Source organism: Bos indicus, chromosome 8 (assembly GCF_029378745.1).
Source record: "Bos indicus isolate NIAB-ARS_2022 breed Sahiwal x Tharparkar chromosome 8, NIAB-ARS_B.indTharparkar_mat_pri_1.0, whole genome shotgun sequence".
NCBI lineage: Eukaryota > Metazoa > Chordata > Mammalia > Artiodactyla > Bovidae > Bos > Bos indicus.
The window spans coordinates 60,015,915-60,039,164 of record NC_091767.1 but is presented as its reverse complement, the minus strand read 5'-3'; the positions used below and the strand labels follow the sequence as shown (position 1 = coordinate 60,039,164).

The following is a 23,250-nucleotide window of genomic DNA, read 5'->3' as shown; positions in this document are numbered from 1 at the left end:
AATGAAGCTGTGGACTTAATCCAGCCACATGAAGTCATAACCTAGGAGAGACCTGCCCTTTTAACTTCTGCTTTCCAGACATCAAGTTTTACTCTGTCTTTACATTCCAGACTCAAAGAGAATCTAGATGTTTCTAAAGCCAAGTGAGAGGAGGGAATAGGATCAAGGTCACCAAGAGAAAGGGGATGCCTGCAAACACTGCGAGGGAAGAAGGCACATAAGCCTCTGCTGTGTCGCCAGCACTCAGTGCATAGTAGGTGCTCCATAATAATATCCTGGATGTGCGAATTAATAAGCCATCACACTCAGGCAGTTATTCACCTGTTTGCCAAACTTCAGCAAGAGAATCCCTACCTTCAAATGTTTGCATGGGTAAGATTTACGGTCAATGACTGATCCAGATTAATCACCTACCCCATGTGATCCAGAAACTTCCTTAACAATATCACCCTGATTTAGGCTGGAGGAAGGAAAACCAGCACAAGCTCTGGGGAGAGAGGGAGTCCTGACAGATGCTGGAGGTCTTGTCTGGGAGGAGGGGAGCACAGATCCAGCAGGTGCCATGGTTGAAGGCACACTCTCTGACCTGAAGCCTTGCCGCTAGGTGATTTACTGGTACTTTTATTTTATTTTATTTTATTTTACTGGTACTTTTAAATTGAGTCTCATCTCGATTACACAGTATCCCCACTTTGAAAAAGGAAATTGAGGCTCACAGGCCAAGTGACTTGGTCAATATTGGAGAGCTATACTTAGTTATGAAGCTGTCATGCAGTGCTGGGTTTTTGAACTGACTATCTGTTGACTGACTGGCCTTGGAAGCATTCACAGTATGAGGTACCTGGATGAAGTAGACAGAGTCTGCTCTCAGGTGTGACAGAGGAGACAGGTGTGCAGCACAAGAACGGGGAGGGTGGCCAAGGGCTGTGGGAGGAAGAAGGGAGCAGGCAACTGTGCAGGGGGCAGGTGGGAGAGGAGGAGAGAGGAGCTGGGCTCTGAAGAGGACAAGAAGCATCCCCCTAGTGGGGAGGAGAGGGAGGACAAGCCTTCAAAAGGGAACTTCTTGGGCAAAGTTATAGCTCTGGGGACAGACATGGTTTATTTAGGAAGAGTAAGCTCACCGGCTGATATGAACGATAGATGCAATTCTACAGGAAGAATGAGAGGGAGGGAACCATTGCTGAAGGACAGAGAGGACTCTAACGTTGTCATAGGACATTGGCCTCATGTCCATCAAGGAGTGAAGAGATGGAGGGAGGGATGATTTGATCTTCTGACAAGTTAAAGTTCACTATCAGCTCCTATTTATCCCTAAGAGCAGGGGGTCACCTGGGCCACAAGACAGCTGTCCATCTGACACTTGACACTTGGCTCCCTCCAGACACTGGCATTTCCCAAGGGGCTGAGCCCACCTCAGAAGAGACATGGAGGCTCCTGGGTAAAGACTGTGGCCGCTTCCCACCCTCCCTTTATAGAGTGGGTCAGTGACCCAGGACACCTCTGCCAGATTAGAACCTGCATTTCCCTCCTGTGTAATATTATTGTCAATATCATTTATTCTAAAAAGCTATATGGAGGCCAAGAAGAGACTCAAATGGCTTTTATGACCACAGTTAAATGTTGTGACCAGTGGCTCTATTGGGATAAGTATGTTCTTGTATATTCTTTTAAAAATCAATGCATGGTCTCTGATCTTAAGGAGAGACACCTGAATAAGGCTGTACATCCTATGCAGTAGAAATGTTCAACCTTTATGCCCAAAGGAATGAGGTGACCATCATTCAAAACCCATCTGCCTTCCCAAGCTCATCTCATTTAATTTGAGAAAGAGGAGCAGCACTTGTTATAATTGTGGCATCTTTTGTTCACTTAGTTTTCTTACTGCTATAGCCCAGCACCTAAACACCCTGCACAGGGTAGGCACTGTCAAATCCTCAGTAAGTGAATGAATCTGAAATCCTATGGGCATCATTCAGCCATATGAAGTCATAACCTAGAAAACGTGCTTCCTCTTAATAACCAAGAATACTGCAGATTCAAAGAGCTCAAGAAACAACAATTTATTCTCTCTTCTCCCCTAGGTCAGCCTGGGGAGAAGAGAGAAGAGCTTAGGAGATTAGAATGGACCCAATCTTCTGTAAGTTACACCAGAACGACAGAACTGAGGGGGCTTGCTTACAGACCTGACATCCACTCTCTCATTATACTGATGGTGAACCTGAGTTCCAGAGGCGGGGCTGACCTGCCCCAGGTCATACATCCATGTTGCTTGGCTCCCAGGCCCATTGGTGCTTAACCAACACCTTCATGGTGCAGATGGGAAAAGAGGGAGAACGAGACAGATGTAGAGTGAGACGAATGGGGCAAACCAGACAGTCATGACAGAGTTTGTCCTGCTGGGGCTACACGACCACCACAACCTAGAGATGGTCCTGTTTGTGCTCTGCCTGGGCATCTACTCCGTGAACGTGCTGGGGAACACCCTCCTCATCGGGCTGAACATGCTGGACCCCCGCCTGCACACCCCCATGTACTTCTTCCTCAGAAACCTCGCCCTCATGGACATCTCTGGCACATCCTCCTTCGTGCCTCTCATGCTGGTCAACTTCCTGGAAACCCAGAGCACCATCTCCTTGTCTGGCTGTTCCCTGCAGATGTACCTGACCCTGGCGCTGGGCTCCACGGAGTGCGTGCTCTTGGCCATGATGGCGTGTGACCGGTATGTGGCCATCTGCCAGCCGCTTCGCTACTCAGAGCTCATGAGCTGGCACACGTGCATGTGGATGGCGACCCTGAGCTGGGGGGAAGTCTTTGCCAACTCCCTTCTTCATTCCATTCTCACCTGGAGCCTCCCCTTCTGTGGCCACAATATCATCAACACTTCTTCTGTGAGATCTTGTCAGTGCTAAAACTCGCCTGTGGGGACATCTCTCTCAATGCACTGATATTAACGGTGTCTTCAGCGGTTGTGACACTGCCCCCGCTGCTGCTCATCTTCCTGTCCTACATGTTCATCCTCACTGCCCTCCTGAGGGTGCCCTCTGCTGCCAGCCGGCACAAAGCCTTCTCTACCTGCTCTGCCCACCTCACAGTGCTGGTGATTTTCTATGGGACTATCTCCTTCATGTATTTCAAGCCCAAGGCCAAGGACCTCTACTTGAATAAGCTTCTTGCATTTTTCTACGGGGTCGTGACCCCATCGCTGAACTCCATCATCTAAAGCCTAAGAAATGCAGAGGTGAAAGCTGCTGCCGTAGCTCTGCTGAGCGGAGATCTCCTCTCCAGGAAGATGGCCCGCTCTCCTGTTGTTCTCTAAGACCGTCATGCAGGTGTGTGTGTGCTGAGTCACTTTAGTCCTGTCCAAATCTTTGGGAACCTATGGACTCTAGTCTTCCAGGCTTCTTTGTCCATGGTATTCTTCAGGCAAGAATACTAGAGTGGGTTGCCATGTCCTCTTCCACGGGATCTTCCTGACCCAGTTATCGAGCCAAGGTCTCTTATGTCTCCTGTATTGGCAGGGGGATTCTTTACCACTCGCGCCACCTGGGGAACTAGTTTTACTGTGGCGTGACTTCAAAATTGCAGAGGCTTAAAAATACAAAGGTTCTGTTTCTTGCTCACTCTCTAAGTCCATCAGAGATTGGATGGGGGATCTACTTCATCTTTTTCATCCTCAAGATGATAAAGCATCTGCCTTATGCACACTGCTGGTCAAATGGCAAAAGAAGAAGAGAAGATGACAAAGCCTGTGTGCATTCTTTCAGCTCCCACTCAGAAATGACCTGGTACTTCCACTTCTACCTCCTTGGCCAATCATTCAAGGCACAGGCCAGAGCACACACCAAGGCCTGGGGATGCCCACTTACCCCATTTCTGGAGGGAGGGGGAACACTAAGGAATCCTGAAGAGCCTGGTGACAATGCCACTACCCTACCATCAACCCAGAAGCTATTAGAGATTTCTAGAGCTTCCATTCTCTGGCCAGCTGTGCCTCACTGGCTGCTTCCCGGATAATCAACCCAGGGAGCACTGGTTAGCTGGCTTGTGTGACTCTGGACTGGAGTATCCAGCTAGGTTTCCACCGGCCCTCCAAGAGCTTACTCTGCTCTCAGGTTCTGGGTTCAGGTTGAGCACGAGAGAATCTGGAAGAGATGGAAAGGCAGAGGCAAGGCCGTGCTGAGGTGGTGGAGCCCTCACTTGCTGTCAGTGTAGCCCCTCGGGCTCCTGCCAGGCCACCTGCACGTGCTCTGAGGCCCAAGTTAAGGGAGCTCCAATGCCAACATGAAGAGAGTGGAGAGAGTGCCAAAGCCTCCTGCGGGTCACCAGTGTCACTGAGTCCAAGGCAGTGAGGGCCATACATGGGTCCCAGCGTGTCCTCCTGGGTACTGGTCTGTCCTCACCTGCCCCATCACGCCACCCGAGAGCAGCTTCAGACATGACACCAAGCACAGAGGCCAAGCGAGGCACAGGCTTCTCCTACAGCTCCCACAAATGACAGCTCTGTTCTCCACAACAAAGCCTTACATCACACACTGGTCCTGCTACTTTGGCCAGATCCTGGCTGATTCACCACCCAAGAACCTATGATGCCTCCCTCTTACCACAGAAGGAAGACCACATTCTTCAGCTGAGTCCTCGGGACTCCAGAACACAGCCCCCACTTTGTGAGCCCGATGTTCTACTCACCCCTGCACACCACCAACCCCTCTCCACACTTTCGGTACTCTCCACATCCCTGTATGTTGTTCATGCTGTTCCCTGGGGAGATCTGAGACCTTTTTTCAAGCCACCTAGACACCATCACTTGAACACAGCCTTTCCTAGCTTTTTAAAGGGGCTCTCTCCTTTGTGTCCCACCACACTTTGTTGGCACATTTTGTTTGCTATCTAAACCCTACTGACAGATATTGAAGCTGAAACTCCAATACTTTGGCCACCTGATGCAAAGACCTGACATTTGAAAAGACCCTGATGCTGGGAAAATTGAAGGTGGGAGAAGAAGGGGACGACAGAGGATGAGATGGTTGGATGGTATCACCAACTCAATGGGCATGAGTTTGAGTAAACTCCGGGAGTTGGTGATGGACAGGGAGGCCTGGCATGCTGCAGTCCATGGGGTCACAAAGATTCACACACAACTGAGTGACTGAACTGAACAGAAGCCCTTCTGCTTTGTGTCCACAATGTTTCATAACAATGTGGGTGCCTAAGGACAGGACTCTTTAGGGGCTTGTCTCTGCAGCTCCACAGAGCTTTCCCAACAGAAGGTTATTGAACTGTCACTCAAATACATAGATGACACCACCCTATTGGCAGAAATTGAAGAGGAACTAAAGAGCCTCTTGATGAAAGTTAAAGAGGAGAGCAAAAAAGCTGCTTTAAAACTCAACATTCAAAAAACAAAGATCATGGCATCCAGTCCAATCACTTCATGGCAAACAGATGAGGAAACAATGGAATCAGTGACAGACTATTTTCTTGGGCTCCAAAAATCACTGTATATGATGACCACAGCCATGAAATTAAAAGACACTTGGTTACTTGGAAGAAAAGCTATGACAAACCTAGACAGCATATTACAAAGCAGACACATTACTTTGCCGACAAAGGTTTGTCTAGTCAAAGCTGTGGTTTTTCCAGTAGTCGTGTATGGATGTGAAAGTTGTGCCATAAAGAAAGCTGAGCACCAAAGAATTGATGCTTTTGAACTGTGGTGTTGGAGAAGACTCTTGAGAGTCCCTTGGACAGCAAGGAGATCAAACCAATCAATCCTAAAGGCAATCAATCCTGATATTCATTGGAAGGACTGATGCTGAACCTGAAGCTCCAATATTTTAGCCACCTGATGCGAAGAACTGACTCATTGGGAAAGATGCTGATGCTGGGAAAGGTTGGAGGCAGGAGGAGAAGGGGAAGACAGAGGATGAGATGGTTGGATGGCATCACCAATGAATGGACATGAGTTTGAGTGAACTCCAGGAGTTGATGATGGACAGGGAGGCCTGGCGTGCTGCGATTCATGGGGTCGCAAAGAGTCAGACACGACTGAGCGACTGAACTGAACTGAGGGCCAGAAGAAACTTGAGTGGAAATGGAGTGTGGCTGTTAATGGGGACAGAGTTTCCCTTAAAGGTGAAACTGCCTATCAATTGTTCATTCAGTCACTCCAATGTCTTTAAATGTGTTCACCAAGAGTGGCCTATACATTGACTTAATTCTGCATCCATCCATCCATTCATTTATTGATCCTGTACACGTTCATGGCCCACACTGAGGACTGACCTGTGAGGGTGGATTCCTGGCCCTGAGCCACCTCCTCCAACTTTTCTACACCAATTAAGATCTCTAAGTAGACTCTGTGTAATTGGGTCTTTGGGACATCATCCCTGAAGTACCCCAAGGTTTCTAAGCTGGGAGAATTTCCCCTTCTGCCTCTAAATTGACTTGGGGATGGTGCGGTCCCCTGGTGCAGGGAGCTTTGAAAGGTCCCTGCTCTCCAGGAGGCTGTCAGCCAGCATGGGGCTGGGAGCTGCTCGGGCGGGCAGTCCCTGGCTGCTGACAGTGAACCACGGGGCACCCTGCTCAGCCTTGAGCCCACCAGAATCTCCTAGTTCTACAAAGCCTGATAGACTGCAGATAATGCCTTGCATTCTAAATGCTTGGTCTGCAGCTGCTGCTGCTGCTAAGTTGCTTCAGTTGTGTCCGACTCTGTGCGACCCCTTAGACGGCAGCCCACCAGGCTCTCCTGTCCCTGGGACTCTCCAGGCATGAACACCGGAGTGGGTTGCCATTTCCTTCTCCAATGCATGAAAGTGAAATGTGAAAGTGAAGTCGCTCAGTCGTGTCGGACCCTCAGCGACCCCATGGACTGCAGCCTTCCAGGCTCCTCCGTCCATGTGATTTTCCAGGCAAGAGTGCTGGAGTGGGGTGCCATTGTTTTCTCCGAGTGCTTGGTCTACTTCTCCCAAATTCTAAGAGCTCCACTTCACTGTATCATATTGCAAACACTTCACTAAACTCTACGACAGCCTAGGTGTGTCTTCTTAGTTTGGAAAGCTCCAGTAATGTGAAACTCCGGGTCCTGTCCACTGAGGTTCCCTGGCTAGAGGAAGCTCAGACCTGCTTCTTGGACCTGTTTTCTCCTGATTACAGCCAGTGAAGGTTCCTGGTCTCAGAAACATCTTCCAGGAAACAAGGCACATGGATCTGGAAGAGGCTGAAGGTAAGTAAAAAAATGGTGACATGGGGCAGAGGAAAGGGCTGGGATCAGGAGCCCCAGGGAACTCCTGCAGCCCTGGTTTCCCCTCTAACTCACTGTGCAGCACTGGGCAAGCCCCTTCCTTCTTTGAGTTTCATTTCTCCCATACATAACAAGGGGTGGTATTGCTGATCTGCAAGCTCCCTCCCAGTTCAGACAGGTGTCATCCAGGCTAGGAACCACTCGGATTGAGCAGCCAGCTGCTCACGTGAAATGTGTCTTAGCCTCAGGAAGTGGCAATGGGACAGGAAGAAGTTGGCTGTGGCCAGGCTAGGGGCTTCAGCTTGGCCTTCAGAATCTGGGTGAGGAGGGGAGTGGGAGACCTCCATGTGGGCTGGTGGGGCTAAGCAACAGGCTGGAAGCCAGTGAGAAAAGTGAGCACCATCCTCCAGGTGCACACACACGGCCATGATGCATACAGGACAGAGGGCTCAGGTGGGCTGGGAGAGGATAAAGGGAGGCTTCCCAGGGGAAGTGGCACTTGAACTGGTTTTCATATAGCATTTGGCCAGAAGATACGCTGAAAGACACTGTGGGCTCTGCAAACGAAGCTCCCTGGCCCAGCTCTGGGAAGCAGAGTCCCACAGCCTGCAGCCACATCTCTCCTCCCGGCTCTTCTTGGCACCCAGTCCAGGAGAGAAGGCTGAGCGGCTCAGATTCTTAGGTTCTCAGCACTCAGGCCAGAATGCAGATGAAGCACTGAGCAGGTCTGCTCACCATGTCAGGGGTCTGAGCTTTCTTTGTGCTCATGGTTCATCCCAGGCAGAGATTGCTCCCCAAGCGCAAGGCTGCTGCTTCTCCTGTGATATGCCCAGGGCCCCTGCCTGGTCTGCACACACCTCCTCTGTCCTGCCTGGTCCTCTGAAGCTCTGGCCACAGGTCCAAGGGCCTGCTCTACTGGTTGTGTGTGTGTGTGTGTGCATGTGTGTGTGTGAAAGAGAACAAGAGTGAGTGCCTGCTGCACATACACTCAAGCAAAGGACTGTACATGCACACATGAGCCTGATGTGGTGTGTATACTCACAGGTGAACGTGTGCACCCGGCTTCCAGTCAAGTGTTTGTGCACACAGGCAGGCAGGTGCCTGTGTGGTGGCCTGTGTGGGTGTATGTATCTTCTGACAAGCGTGTCTGCAGCCATTGACTGCAGACAGTTGCCAATGACTTTAGGGGATAAATTCTGTGGTCCGTTGAACTACTCAAAGAAGGAGGCCATGGTCTGACCCAGCCACTGGGGCTGTAGCACAGTGCCCACCACCTCTGTGCCTCCCCAACCCTGGTACGGCTCCTGCTGCCACTGCTACTCCATCCAGGGTGCCTCTCCAGGAAGCCAGCCTGGAGTTTCCCTGCTGAGACTTGAAGGGAGCTCCCAGCTCACGCTCTGCTGACCCAGCAATGTACATAGAAACAGTCAAAGTGAGGGAAGACTTTCTATCTGAGATCCCAGGGCAAGGCCAGTGCTCTCTTTGTTGCAGAAATGCCCCTCCGCCTCCGAGGCAGCGCGCAAAGCTCGGGACCCCACGTCTGTGCATGTGAGGGCAGAGTCCACAGGGGCCCCAGCCTGGGCCTGACTGGGTGCTGGAGGCCCAGGGAGACCCAGAGTGAGTCCACATCAGGAAGGATTTCGTGACGCGTCGAGTGGCCTGACAGCAAAAAGAAAAGTGTATCTAAGGGAGTAACCTTCCCGTCACTAGAGGCATGCCAACAGAAGCAGGATGAGGCTGAGCTAGGAACTGGAGAGGATTTTTATCAGGGAATGGTTGAGGATTCCTGACCTGGGGGCACATGTGTTCTCATTCCTTCCGCTAATGCCTAGCACCCTGTCTGGGGTGTGACAGGAACTCAATCCCTTCTCGATTCTGAAAGCAATAAACATGGTAGGACTAACAGAAGGAAATTGTCTCCCGCAAGGGTGGCATTGAGAGGACTGGTGCCCAGCCCAGACCAGGCTTGGACAGTGTGTCCCACGGGTTCCAAGAGCCCAAAACACTAGGGAAAGTTTAAGTTCTGCTCCTTAGCTGGTGAGAAGATTAGGAGTAGAGGGAGACACTTAGGAGAAAGATGTCCATCTAGGGTGATGAAAGAACAACCAATATTTGGGGTTTAACAGAAGCAAAATTCTGCTGTGAGCTCAGTGCAGCTGTCATGCTGTTAGGAGAACAGGATTCTAGACTCATCTTGCCAGGAACCCACTGTGCAGCCTCAGTTTCCCTACCTGCACAGTGGGAGCTCCAGTGGATTAATGTCTCAGAGCTTATTGCAATTTGATGCCTAGGAGTTCATGAAGCCCAAGCAGCCCTGGCAAAGGTTAAGAGAAAATTGTAGGCAGGCTGAAAGGCCCATCAAACTTTCACTCAAAAACACATCAGTAGTCAGTTCAGTTGCTCAGACGTGTCCAAATCTTTGTGACCCCATGAACTGCAGCATGCTAGGCTTCCCTGTCCATCATCAATCCCAGTGCTTGCTCAAACTCGTGTCTCTTGATTCAGTGGTGCCATCCAACCATCTCATCCTCTGTCTTCCCCTTCTCCTCCCGCCTTCAGTCTTTCCCAGAATCAGGGTCTTTGCTAATTGGTCAGCTCTTTGCATCAGGTGGTCAAAGTATTGGAGGTTCAAATTCAGCATCAGTCCTTCCAATGAATATGGTGAAGATCAATTCTGAAGGTCAATCCGCAGTAGCTGATGAAGCAGGACCTATGGGCTCACAGGTGGACGAGCCCCTAATAGGCTCAAAGGCCAGGACCCCCTCCAATACAAAGCACGTGTGCTTCATGCATGGAGACCAGAGCTGACTGCAGAGGCAAGTCAGAGTTTTGCAGGCTGGGAGATAAATGAGACAGGTATCTCCATCCGTGGGAACAGTATGATACAACTCAAGACTTCCTGAAAGCCAGGAAGACCCTCAGAGACCATCTAGCCCAGTGATTCTCAAAGTGTGGTCCCCTGACCAACAGAACAGCATCACTCAGACTGAATAAGATAGAAACTGTGCTTTCACAAACTTTCCAGGTGATTCCCATGTAATCCTTACAGGTGATTCTAAGATTTGAGGACCTTCCATCCAGCCCATTGTTCCCAAAACTCTGCTGCTAGAATACTTATTTGCAGGAGGTTAACGGGTGCTCTGTAAAAGGAGGATCTATGGTCAAATAAGTTTGGGAACTACCTACTCTCTGCATCACTTTCAGAAAGTCACCAATCACAGTGGTGTGATAACGACTCTGAGAAGTTCCACAGTAAATTCTTTGCTTTTGATTAATCCAACGTTGTTTCAAATTGCTTTTTCAGATTGCCCACATTTCCATTAACACCCTCTTAGAGAAATTCTGACCCACCTCATTCCTCATTTTTCACGTGGATCTATTGAAGATTGGAAGAAGTATGGGGACTGCCCAGAGTTTCAGAGAGAAAGTGTGTCAGGGATCGAAAAGCCCTAGCAATACGCTTCACCCATAAACCCTGCACCCTCTTTCCCTGCCTCCTAGCCGTGCGTCCCTCCAGAGGTCTGTGATATGGAGCCAGTCAACAGCACAGAGGTGTCTGAGTTCTTCCTGAAAGGATTTTCAGGTTACCCTGCCCTGGAGCACCTGCTCTTCCCTCTGTGCTCAGCCATGTACCTGGTGACCCTGCTGGGGAACACAGGCATCGTGGCAGTCAGCGTGCTGGATGCCCGCCTGCACACACCCATGTACTTCTTCCTGGGCAACCTCTCCATCCTGGACATCTGCTACACATCCACTTTTGTGCCCCTGATGCTTGTCCACCTCCTGTCAGCCCAGAAGACCATCTCCTTTCTTGGCTGCGCACTCCAGATGTGTCTGGGTCTGTCTACAGGCTCCACAGAGTGTCTGCTGCTCACCATCATGGCCTATGATCGCTACCTGGCCATTTGCCGGCCACTTAGGTACCCCGTGTTGATGAGCCACCGGCTCTGCTGGTTGCTGGCGGGAGCCGCCTGGGTCTTCTGTCTCTTCATGTCAGTGACTGAGACAGTCATCGCCATGAGGCTGCCCTTCTGCGGCCACCGTGTGGTCAGTCACTTCGCCTGTGAGATCCTGGCAGTCCTGAAGCTGGCCTGTGGTGACACGTCCATCAGTGAGGTCTTCCTGCTGGTGGGTGCCATCTTGCTGCTGCCCGTGCCCCTGGCCTTCATCTGCCTGTCCTACACGCTTATCCTGGCCACCACCCTGAGGGTACCCTCAGCCGCCGGGCGCCGCAAAGCCTTCTCTACTTGCTCAGCACACCTGGCCGTGGTGATGCTTTACTACGGCACCGTCATCTTCATGTACATGAAACCCAAGAGCAAGGAGGCCCGTATCTCTGACGAGGTCTTCACGGTCCTCTATGCTGTGGTCACACCCATGCTGAACCCCGTCATCTACAGCCTGAGGAACAAGGAGGTGAAGGAGGCCGCCAGGAAGGTGTGGGGCAGGATACAGACCTCCAGGTGAGGGAGACCAGGGCTCCTGCAGGTTAACAGCTCAGGTCTGCCTTCGCCTACAGAGAGGATGGGTAGGGCACAGGGTTGGGGGTCTGGAATCTTCAACCCAGAAAGGCAGCACCACCTCCCACTGATCCTGCCACATATCCGAGCTCACAATTCCACCTTTGTTCCTTCCCCAGGCAGAGCCCTGGGCCAGCTCTCAGCATCAGTCTCCGCTACTTGACACCAGCCTCCCGGCTGGACTCAGGATTTCAGTCTTGTTCCAGCCAATCTATCCTCCAAGGGTCATCCAAAGGGATATTTCGGAAAAGTCTATTTGATCATGTGTCTCTCTTGGCTAAAACCCCTGAATGGCTCCCAGAGCTCTCAGGATGAAGTGAAAGGGCTTTGCTGGGGGTATTCTAGACCCCTGTAGCCTGGCCCTGCTGGACATGACCAATCCCCTTCCCCGCCCTGTGCCCCACAGACTCCCTCCTGTCAGCCACACACACCAACCCGGCAGGAGCCTTGTGCTCCCAGCAATACCCGACTCTGTGCCCTTCTTGGTTCTTCCCACAAGGCAGCCCCCAGCCAGCACACAGCTCCCTGTGTAAAAGGACTATCTGATCCTCGAGGCCTGTCTTTTTATTTTTAAAATGTAATTCCCTACGCTACACATGAGGTCCTTGTTGTTTTCCTATTTTACATAGAGTACTGTAAATCTGTTAATCCCCAACTCCTGATTTACCCCTCCCCCACCTCAAGGCCCATCTTGAATGACACCTCCTCCAGGAAGCCTCCCCACTCTGCACCTCTCACTGTGCTCCTCCTGCTTTATTTCAGTGTTGCTCTAAGAGCCAGTAATACCGGATTTCACTCTGTCCCAAGGTCTGGCCCTGCCCAACCCCAAGCCCACACCGGTTTCTCAAATGAACAGAAAATACATCAATGTAGGGCAGAGCCTGGGTCCTCCCCAAATCTGAGCAGAGCTGAGATGAAGTTCACAGATGACAGGCACAGTCTAGTGCCTGGGGAGCTCACAGCAGAGGCAGTGCCAAGGCCCAGCCTCCAAGATTTCCAGCCCAGCCCAGGCCCTGGGACGCTGGTCACCGGAGCAGTGGAGGGTCTGGCTTCCTCTGTCGCTTTAGCAGCAGCCGCTCCACTGCCTCCCTGCCGAGCGTCCAGGCTTCATGTGGCCTTGGGGAGACTCTGCTTCACCCGTCTTCAACCCATCTACTAAGACCCTGCCATTTCCACCTCTTCCTGGAGCTCAGCCTCTTCCCAGGTTTGAACACACAGAGGAAATGGACTCAGGCTTGACAGCATCTCCATTCCCTGCCCCCTCTGGCCTCAGTGGTACCATCTTGTGTGATGGGAGAGCTCGGCCGCCAAGCAGCAGGCCAGCTCTCCTGCGCCCTGTAGGTAAGCACAGTGCTTCTCTGAGCCCTCAGGTACCCTCCAGTCCGTCTTCCTGCTTCCTTGCTGGTCAGAACAGAGGCACAGAGGAGAGCAGCGCAGCCCGCAGCCCACAGCTGACCAAGCCTGGGCGAAGCTTCTGCAGAGATGTTCTGCTAGGCCTTTGATGCCATGACAGGAGTTTGGACTTTATGCTGTGGGGACGGGAGTTTACAATCACACTTCCTTTTAGCAGGGTCACTGATTAGACACCATACTTCACCCATGAAACTGCAAAGAATTTTTCTGACATATATCGCTAACTATTGTGCGGTGAAGCAGCATATATCATACACAGCTGGGGAGGGTGTGAATAAATTTATATGAACTTCCTGCCAATTAAGTTGTGCATATGAATCAAGAGACTTGAAAACTTCACACGCTTTGACCGAACACCTCTACTTTTAGTAACTAGTCGGAGAAAATTGTTACAGGAACAAAGATTTGTCTATTTATCTATATGTCATTAATCAGAGAGGTATTTTTGGTAATACCAAATTCTAAGACTCATAATGTCTAACTAGAGCAGAATGTGTAAATAAATTCTGGTCGAGCAAAATGATGGATTGTGACACAGCCATTGTAAATCTTATTTTTTGAAGAATAATTGATGAAGGGAAATGCTCACACTGTAATTAACATAAAAAAGGTTGAACAAGTAACTTTGTACTCAATATAATCTCAATTTTTTTTTTATAATCTCAATTTTTAATGATATTTTCTTAAGGATATATGAATAAGTATGTATATAGAAATTCCTGGAAAATTAGGACAAAACATTAACTAACAAATGTTTCCTACAGGTGATGGAGTTACAGATTAATATTGCTTTCTGAATTATTCTTTCCAACCTTGTTCAATAGTTCTAAAATGAACATGACTTAGAACTTAAAAGAAGTATTATTTTTGAGAAATGGAAGATCACGTGGCTCCAGATAGAGCACAGAGGGGAAGCGCCCATGCCTGAGGGCAGGAAGTGAGGAAGCATGGATGGGGCCTGAGCCAGGTGGGCGGTCAGGCAGAGAGCCTGCAGCTGATGTCCTGGGGACATCAGGCTGACGGCAGAGGCAGCTGAGGAAGGAGGAGACTTTCGTTTGATGCTTGAGCTTCTGGGGATTTTGGATGGATATCGCATCACCTTGAGTGACGCCCTGAGAAATAAGGAAGAAAAGAGTAGGCTGGAGGTGGCGGGAGGGCTCGGGGGAGCTTGTCTGTGGGCATCCACGGAGTGGCAAGATGGTCCTGTTCCTCAGCAGTTAGAAAACAAGCGGTGACAGTCTTCCAGTGTTTTATTTCGACCTGTGTTGTTGACAAAAAGATATTCCCAGAGACATATCACAGTTTATTCAGAAAATGTGCAATTGCTGCCGCATTATTTAAGGCTGTTTTTAGTCCTAAGCTCTGTCAAGTTGTCATCGTTTCTTGTGAAGGAAAGAGAAAGGCACAGCAAGGGAAACATGAAAGGGGACCTGCAGAAACTCACACACCCAGCGCAATCACTGGCTTCACATGCATCACAGGGGCCCAGGGCCTCACCCTGTACAGCAATTCCCTTTCCTTAACCTTCCCCGGTGGCTAGTGGTCAAGAACCTGCCTGCCAGTGCAGGAGACACAGTTTCGATCCTTGGGTGGGAAGATCCCCTGGAAAAGGGAATGGCAACTCCAGTATTTCTGTGTAGGAAAGCCCATGGACAGAGTAGCCTGTTGGGCTACAGTCCACAGGGTCACAAAACTCACAAAAAGAGTCAGACACAACTTAGCGGCTGAACTATAACAACAACCTTTCATGAGCACAGGTTCCCACGGCACTCCTGCCAGGAGACACCCCACTTCATAGCCCCCAAGGTTGAGGTCCAAGGGCAGGGCTGCAGTGAGACCCAGTCTTCAGATTCCTGTCCAGTGTCTCTCCTGTGCCCACCTCACCCAGCCAGGCCCTCCTGGGGCAGCACAGGGAACCTGGAGTCTCTGAAGCCACATTGTGCCAAGTCTGCAAACTTGTGTCATTGCAGAGTCTAAACTTTAAATTGGGCAGGGACTACAAGTCCCGGAAGGCAGGGAGCAGGAGAGATGGCTACGTGGCAGGGGACCAGGAGGCTGGGCCTCGGGAGCTCGGGGCCTCGATCCTGGCTCACCCAGCACAGTGTGTCTGCTGGTAATGAACTCAGCACTCCCTCACCCTGCTCTCCCAAGCCTCAGATCACCTCACCTGGCAGCTTCTCCAGCCACCTGCCTGCCCTAATGTCACTGGACAACAGGTAGGAAGCAAGGAAAATCCATCTAGCATGTTGACTATTCTCATGAAATCTTTTTTCATCGTACAGAAACCAGAATACCTGCTTAGAGAAGGGAACAAAGTCACACTATAATATCCACTTCACTTGCTGAATACTTACCCTGTGCAAACATCCGTGCTAACACCTTTCACTGAATCCTCAAATTCCCCCACAAGAAAATACTATTCTTATCCCTACAGGTAAGGAGGCTGAGACTGAGATAGCCAATAGCAAGTGGCAGGTCTCAGACTTGGGCTTGGCGGTCTGACTCCAAAGCCCACACTCACCGGCTCTGCCATCACAGTGTGGAGTGATCCGGGAAACCAGATGAGGGAATTTCTGGGTCATTCTAACAGGAGCTTCTTCTTCTGCTCCTCAACTTCCTTTTAAAATCGTGTCTGAAGCTTAAAATAAGAATGAAATGGTTCAAACTAGATTTACCAGTCAATGAAACATGATATTTACCTGGGTTGGAAGTTGCTAGAATGATGAGGGAATATTTCGGGGATGGTACAGAGTGTAAGAAACCACATATTGAATGATTCCATTTCACACAAGGAGAAACTCAATGAAGGTCATAGAGCAGAAGGGGAACAAGGGCAAGAATCAAACCTGGACCCCTCACTCCCAGTCTAGGGCTCCTTCCAGGGCATCACCTTGCCTCTCAGAAGGGCTACAAGTGGGGAGAGAGTTAGACAGTGATTGTCTGTGAACCTGACTTTCCAGGACATGATGGAATGAGAGACCTGTCAGACAGATGCTAGAGTGGTTTCCTGAGTCTACTGCAAAACACCATTGTCCCAAAATGCTCTGCAGCATGTCTGGTCCTCCTCCTCTGGGCATTTGTAGGATTACACAGGGCAGCAGGCTGTGGACAGATGGGACACACGTCGCTTTTGAATCGGAGCCGTGACCTGCTGGCGTGAGATTCTCTGCTGTGTTCTTCCCCAGCTGTGAGAACTGGTGATGTCCCTGAGGGTGGAGCCAGGGCCACTTAGGATGAGAACCTGGAACAGAGCCCCCTGAAAACCTGCAATGGATATGAAGGGTGAAAACTAAACCTCTGTCCTGCTAAGTCACTATAATCACGAGGTTGTGTGTTACTGCAGCAAGACTCTGCTCATCTTTTTTTTCCCACTGTAAGGTCTTTTTTATTTTAAACTTTAAGCTTTTTATTTTGTATTGGGGTATAGCTGATGAACAATATTGAGGTAGTTTCAGGTGATCAGGGAAGGGACTCAGTCATTCAGACACAAGGACCCATTCTCCCCTCACCCTCACCACCATCCAGGCTGGCACATAACAGTGAGTACAATTCCATGTGTTGTGCAATACGTCCTTGTTAGTTATCCATTCTGAAAATAGCCAAAACTCAGCTCATCTTGATGGACCAAGAGAGCTACAGTTGCTGTCTGTGGTGCCAGCCTGAGCCCATGTTGCAGTCCAAGCTGGCAGTAACCTGGCAGCATGGTGTTTTCTAGACAGAGTCTTATTTCTTTGGGGTCACAAGCCTACAGCTTCATGGGCTATTTCTGATTTCCATGGATGTTCTGATCAGATGCTTAAATTGCAAGGAAACCACCTGTCTCCTCATTTAGCTCTGAGAGAGAGCAGTTGTTCTTGCATGGACGAGATGGCACCCCCAAAGCTCTCGTCCTTGTGATCACATCCTGTGTGTGCACATGGGGGAAAGGGGAAGGAGGGTGATCTCAAGGTAGGAAATCGGGGATCAGGATTTTAGCAGAAGGAAACCACTGGATCTTAAACGGCAGCTCCTGTGTGGGGTGCTGGGGAGGTTGGGGGTAAATTGGACACAGCCCTGTGATTTCCGTCGCTCACAGTCTATTATATAAGAGAGAATGACACGCACAAGAAACCGTGCTCACACAAGAAACTGTGTGAGCATCACGGTGTCAGGATGGTCAGTGCTGTGGAGACGTCGAGAGGGCAGCCCCAGGGAGGAGGTGGGTGTGAGCTGAGCCTTGGAGGATGAGTATAGAGAGAAAGGTGCTCCAGCCTGAGGAAAGCAGAAGAGGGAGGGGACAGGAGCCGGTGGGGTTTGTCCACCAATGGGGAGTGTGATCTGCTGAGGTGTGGAGGCATGCCCGAAGGCGCAGGAGGTGAGGCGGGGTTGAGGGGAGGCCAGAGCCTGATGACAAAGCCCTCCGATGTCCATGCCATTCCCACTTGGTCTCTCTGATGGAGACAAGTTTGGGGAGAGAAATGCAGAGTCAGGTGGTTTCCTACCATTTACTTGCCTGAAAACACCCCCACTCCTGTGTCCAGTGTCGGAATTGGAGGTTATCAGGAGTCTTGGATATAGACAAAGGCCTTATACTTGTATCTGAAATGAAGCTGTGGACTTAATCCAGCCACATGAAGTCATAACCTAGGAGAGACCTGCCCTTTTAACTTCTGCTTTCCAGACCTCAAGTTTTACTCTGTCTTTACATTCGAGACTCAAAGAGAATCTAGATGTTTTTAAAGCCAAGTGAGAGGAGGGAATAGGATCAAGGTCACCAAGAGAAAGGGGATGCCTGCAAACACTGCGAGGGAAGAAGGCACATAAGCCTCTGCTGTGTCGCCAGCACTCAGTGCATAGTAGGTGCTCCATAATAATATCCTGGATGTGCGAATTAATAAGCCATCACACTGAGGGAGTTATTCACCTGTTTGCCAAACTTCAGCAAGAGAATCCCTACCTTCAAGTGTTTGCATGAGTAAGATTTACTGTCAATGACTGACCCTGATTAATCACATACCCCATATGATCCAGAAACTTCCTTAACAATATCACCCTGATATAGGCTGGAGGAGGGAAAACCAGCACAATTTCTGGGGAGAGAGGGAGTCCTGACAGATGCTGGAGGTCTTGTCTGGGAGGAGGGGAGCACTGATCCAGCAGGTGCCATGGTTGAAGGCACAGTCTCTGACCTGAAGCCTTGCCGCTAGGTGATTTACCAGTACTTTTTTATGTGAGTCTCATCTGGACTACACAGAATCCCTTTTCAAAAGGAAATTGAGGCTCACAGGCCAAGTGACTTGGTCAATATTGGAGAGCTATACTTAGTTATGAAGCTGTTATGCAGTGCTGGGTTTTTGAACTGACTGTCTGTTGACTGACTGGCCTTAGAAGCATTCGCAATATGAGGTGCCTGGAGGAAGTAGACAGAGTCTGCTCTCAGGTGTGACAGAGGAGCCAGGTGTGCAGCACAAGAACAGGGAGGTTGGCCAAGGGCTGTGGGAGGAAGAAGGGAGCAGACAACTGTGCAGGGGGCAGGTGGGAGAGGAGGAGAGAGGAGCTGGGCTCTGAAGAGGAGAAGAAGCATCCCCCTAGTTTGGAGGAGAGGGAGGACAAGCCTTCCAAAGGGAACTTCTTGGGAAAAATTATAGTTTTGGGGACAGACATGGTTTATTTAGGAAGAGTAAGCTCACCGGCTGATATGAACGATAGATGCAATTCTACAGGAAGAATGAGAGGGAGGGAACCATTGCTGAAGGACAGAGAGGACTCTAACGTTGTCATAGGACATTGGCCTCACGTCCATCAAGGAGTGAAGAGATGGAGGGAGGGATGATTTGGTCTTCTGACAAGTTAAAGTTCACTATCAGCTCCTATTTATCCCTAAGAGCAGGGGGTCACCTGGGCCACAAGACAGCTCTCCATCTGACACGTGACACTTGGCTCCCTCCAGACACTGGCATTTCCCAAGGGGCCGAGCCCACCTCAGAAGAGACATGGAGGCTCCTGGGCAAAGATGTGGCTGCTTCCCACCCTCCTTTTATAGAGTGGGTCAGTGACCCAGGACACCTCTGCCAGATTAGAACCTGCATTTCCCTCCTGTGTAATATTATTGTCAATATCATTTATTCTAAAAAGCTATATGGAGGCCAAGAGGAGACTCAATTGGCTTTTATATCCAGAGTTAAATATTGTGACCAGTGGCTCTATTGGGATAAGTATGTTCTTGTATATTCTTTTAAAAATCAATTCATGGTCTGTGATCTTAAGGAGAGACACCTGAATAAGGCTGTACATCCTATGTAGTAGAAATGTTCAACCTTTATGCCCAAAGGAATGAGGTGACCATCATTCAAAACCCATCTGCCTTCCCAAGCTCATCTCATTTAATTTGAGAAAGAGGAGCAGCACTTGTTATAACTGTGGCATCTTTTGTTCACTTAGTTTTCTTACTGCTATAGCCCAGCACCTAAACACCCTGCACAGGGTAGGCACTGTCAAATCCTCAGTAAGTGAATGAATCTGAAATCCTATGGGCATCATTCAGCCATATGAAGTCATAACCTAGAAAACGTGCTTTCTCTTAAGAGCCAAGAACACTGCAGATTCAAAAGGAGCTCAAGAAACAAGAATTTATTCTCTTGTCTCCCCTAGGTCAGCCTGGGGAGAAGAGAGAAGAGCCTAGAAGTATGAATGGACCCCATCTCCTATAACTTACACCAGAACTACAGAACAGAGAGAGTTGGCTTGCAGACCTGAAGTCCACTCTCTCATTATAACGAAGGTGAAACTGAGTTCCAGAGGCAGGGCTGAGTCACCCCAAGTAACACATCCATGTTGCTTGGCTCCCAGGCCCACTGGTGCTTAATCCAACATCTTCGTGGAACAGACGGGAAAAGAGGGAGAATGAGATGGATGGAGAGTGAGATGAATGGGGCAAACCAGACGGTCATGACAGAGTTTGTCCTGCTAGGACTACACGAACACCACAACCTACAGATGGTCCTGTTTGTGCTCTGCCTGGGCATCTACTCTGTGAACGTGCTGGGGAACGCCCTCCTCATTGAGCTGAACATGCTGGACCCCCGCCTGCACACCCCCATGTACTTCTTCCTCAGCAACCTCGCCCTTATGGACATCTCTGGCACATCCTCCTTTGTGCCTCTCATGTTGGTCAACTTCCTGGAAACCCAGAGCACCATCTCCTTCCCTGGCTGTGCCCTGCAGATGTACCTGACCCTGGCGCTGGGCACCACAGAGTGTGTGCTCTTGGCCATGATGGCGTGTGACCGGTACGTGGCCATCTGCCAGCCACTTCACTACTCAGAGCTCATGAACCAGCAGACGTGCATGTGGATGGCGGTGTTGAGCTGGGGAGCAGGCTTTGCCAACTCCCTTCTCCATTCCATTCTCACCTGGAGCCTCCCCTTCTGTGGCCACAATATCATCAACCACTTCTTCTGTGAGATCTTGGCAGTGCTGAAACTAGCCTGTGGGGACATCTCTCTCAATGCACTGATATTAACGGTGGCTTCAGCTGTTGTGACACTGCCCCCGCTTCTGCTCATCATCCTGTCCTACGTGTTCATCCTCACTACCATCCTGAGGGTGCCCTCTGCTGCCGGCCGGCACAAAGCCTTCTCTACCTGCTCTGCCCACCTCACAGTGGTGGTGATTTACTATGGGACTATCTCCTTCATGTACTTCAAGCCCAAGGCCAAGGACCTCTACTTGGATAAGCTTCTTGCGTTGTTCTACGGGGTCGTGACGCCCTCGCTTAACCCCATCATCTACAGCCTAAGGAATGCAGAGGTGAAGGCTGCCGCCATAGCTCTGTTGAGGGGAGACCTTCTCTCCAGGAAGATGGCCTGCTTTCCTGTTGTTCTCTACGTCCATCAGGCAGGTGTGTGTGTGCTGAGTCGCTTTAGACCTGGCCAAATCTTTGGGAATCTATGAGCTCTAGTCCGCCAGCCTTCTTTGCCCATGGCACTCTTCAGGCAAGAATACTCGAGTGGGTTGCCAGGTCCTCTTCCAGGGGATCTTCCCAACCCAGGTATTGAACCAGGAACTCTTATGTCTCCTGTATTGGCAGGGAGGTTCTTTACCACTCGCGCCACCTGGGGAACTAGTTATACTGTGGCGTGACTTCAAAATTGCAGAGGCTTAAAAACACAAAGATTCTTTTTCTTGCTCACTCTCCGGGTCCATCAGAGGTTGGATGGGGGATCTACTTCATCTTTTTCATCCTGTGGGCCTCAAGATGATAAAGCATCTGCCTTATGCACACTACTGGTCAAATGGCAAAAGAAGAAGAGAAGATGACAAAGCCTGTGTGGATTCTTTCAGCTTCCACTCAGAAATGACCTGGTACTTCCACTTCTACCTCCTTGGCCAATCATTCAGGGCACAGGCCAGAGCGGACACCAAGGCCTGGGGATGCCCACCTACCCCACTTCTGGAGGGAGGGGGAACACTAAGGAATTCCTGAAGAGCCTGGTGACAATGCCACTACCCTACCATCAACCCAGGAGCTACTAGAGGTTTCTAGAGCTTCCATTCTCTGGCCAGGTGTGTCTCACTGGCTGCTTCCAGGTTAATCAACCCAGGGAGCACTGCTTAGCTGGCTTGTGGTGACTCTGGACTGGAGTATACAGCTAGGTTTCCACCGGCCCTCCAAGAGCTTTCTTTGCTCTCAGGTTCTGGGTTCAGGTTGAGCACGAGAGAATCTGGAAGAGATAGAAAGGCAGAGGCAAGGCCGTGCTGAGGTGGTAGAGCCCTCACTTGCTGTCAGTGCAGCCCCTCGGGCTCCTGCCAGGCCACCTGCACCCGCTCTGAGGCCCGAGAGAAGGGAGCTCCAATGCAGAGAGTGCCAGCTCCTCCTGTGAGTCACCAGTGTCACTGAGTCCAAGGCAGGGAGGGCCAGACACGGGTTCCAGTGTGTCGTCCTGGGTGCTGGTCTGTCCCCACCTGCCCCTTCATGCCACCCGAGCGCAGCTTCAGACCTGACACCAAGTGCAGAGGCCCAGCATGGCACAGGCTTCTCCTACAGCTCCCGCAAATGACAGCTCTGTTCTCCACAACAAAGCCTTACATCATTCACACTGGTCCTGCTACTTTGGCTGGATTCTGGCTGATTCACCACCCAAGAACCTATGCTTGCTCCCCATTATCAGAGCAGGAAGATCACATTCTTCAGCTGAGTCCTCGGGACTCCAGAAAAGAGCCCCCACTTTGTGAGCCTGATGTTCTACTCACCCCCGCACACCACCAACCCCTCTCCACACTGTCGGTACTCCCCACATCTCTGTATGCTGTTCATGCTGTTCCCTGGGGAGATCTGGGACTTTTATTCAAGCCACCTTAGACACCATCACTTGAACACAGCCTTTCCTAGCTTTTTAAAGGGGCTCTCTCCTTTGTGTCCCACCACACTTTGTTGGCACAGTTTGTTTGCTATGTAAACCCTTCTGACTGATGTTGAGGCTGAAACTCCAATACTTTGGCCACCTGATGCAAAGAACTGACATTTGAAAAGACCCTGATGCTGAGAAAGATTGAAGACAGGAGGAGAAGGGGACAACAGTGGATGAAATGGTTGGATGGCATCACCAACTCAATGGGCATGAGTTTGAGTAAACTCCGTGAGTTGGTGATGGACAGGGAGGCCTGGCATGCTGCAGTCCATGGGGTCACAAAGAGTCGGACACAATTGAGTGACTGAACTGAACTGAAGCCCTTCTGCTTTGTGTCCACAATGTTTCACAACAATGTGGGTGCCTCGAAGGCAGGACTCTTTAGGGGCTTGTCTCTGTAGCTCCACAGAGCTTTCCCAACAGAAGGTTATTGAACTGTCACTCAAATACGCAGATGACACCACCCTATTGGCAGAAATTGAAGAGGAACTAAAGAGCCTCTTGATGAAGGTGAAAGAGGAGAGCAAAAAAGCTGGTTTAAAACTCAACATTCAAAAAACAAAGATCATGGCATCCAGTCCAATCACTTCATGGCAAACAGATGAGGAAACAATGGAAACAGTGACAGACTATTTTCTTGGGCTCCAAAAATCACTGTATATGCTGACCACAGCCATGAAATTCAAAG

The 23,250-nt window shown here is 50.2% G+C and overlaps 2 protein-coding genes and 1 pseudogene across 2 annotated transcripts; all 3 read left to right on the top strand.

Moving 5' to 3' along the window:
* The first annotated feature begins 2,378 nt into the window (after positions 1 to 2,378).
* Positions 2,379 to 3,316, top strand: LOC109562516 (olfactory receptor 2S2-like; annotated as a pseudogene).
* A 7,452-nt stretch (positions 3,317 to 10,768) lies between these two features.
* LOC109562743 (olfactory receptor 13J1-like) lies at positions 10,769 to 11,707 on the top strand. Its single transcript, XM_019965742.2, has one exon. It carries the CDS (start codon positions 10,769 to 10,771, stop codon positions 11,705 to 11,707), a length of 939 nt encoding a protein of 312 aa, XP_019821301.2.
* An 8,369-nt stretch (positions 11,708 to 20,076) lies between these two features.
* LOC109562515 (olfactory receptor 2S2-like) lies at positions 20,077 to 21,105 on the top strand. The gene has a single exon (XM_019965569.2). It carries the CDS (start codon positions 20,077 to 20,079, stop codon positions 21,103 to 21,105), a length of 1,029 nt encoding a protein of 342 aa, XP_019821128.2.
* The last annotated feature ends 2,145 nt before the right edge of the window (positions 21,106 to 23,250 follow it).

Coding starts and splice junctions, on each gene's coding strand:
- LOC109562743 (XM_019965742.2), top strand. CDS start 10,769: ATGGAGCCAGTCAACAGCACAGAGGTGTCTGAGTTCTTCCTGAAAGGA.
- LOC109562515 (XM_019965569.2), top strand. CDS start 20,077: ATGAATGGGGCAAACCAGACGGTCATGACAGAGTTTGTCCTGCTAGGA.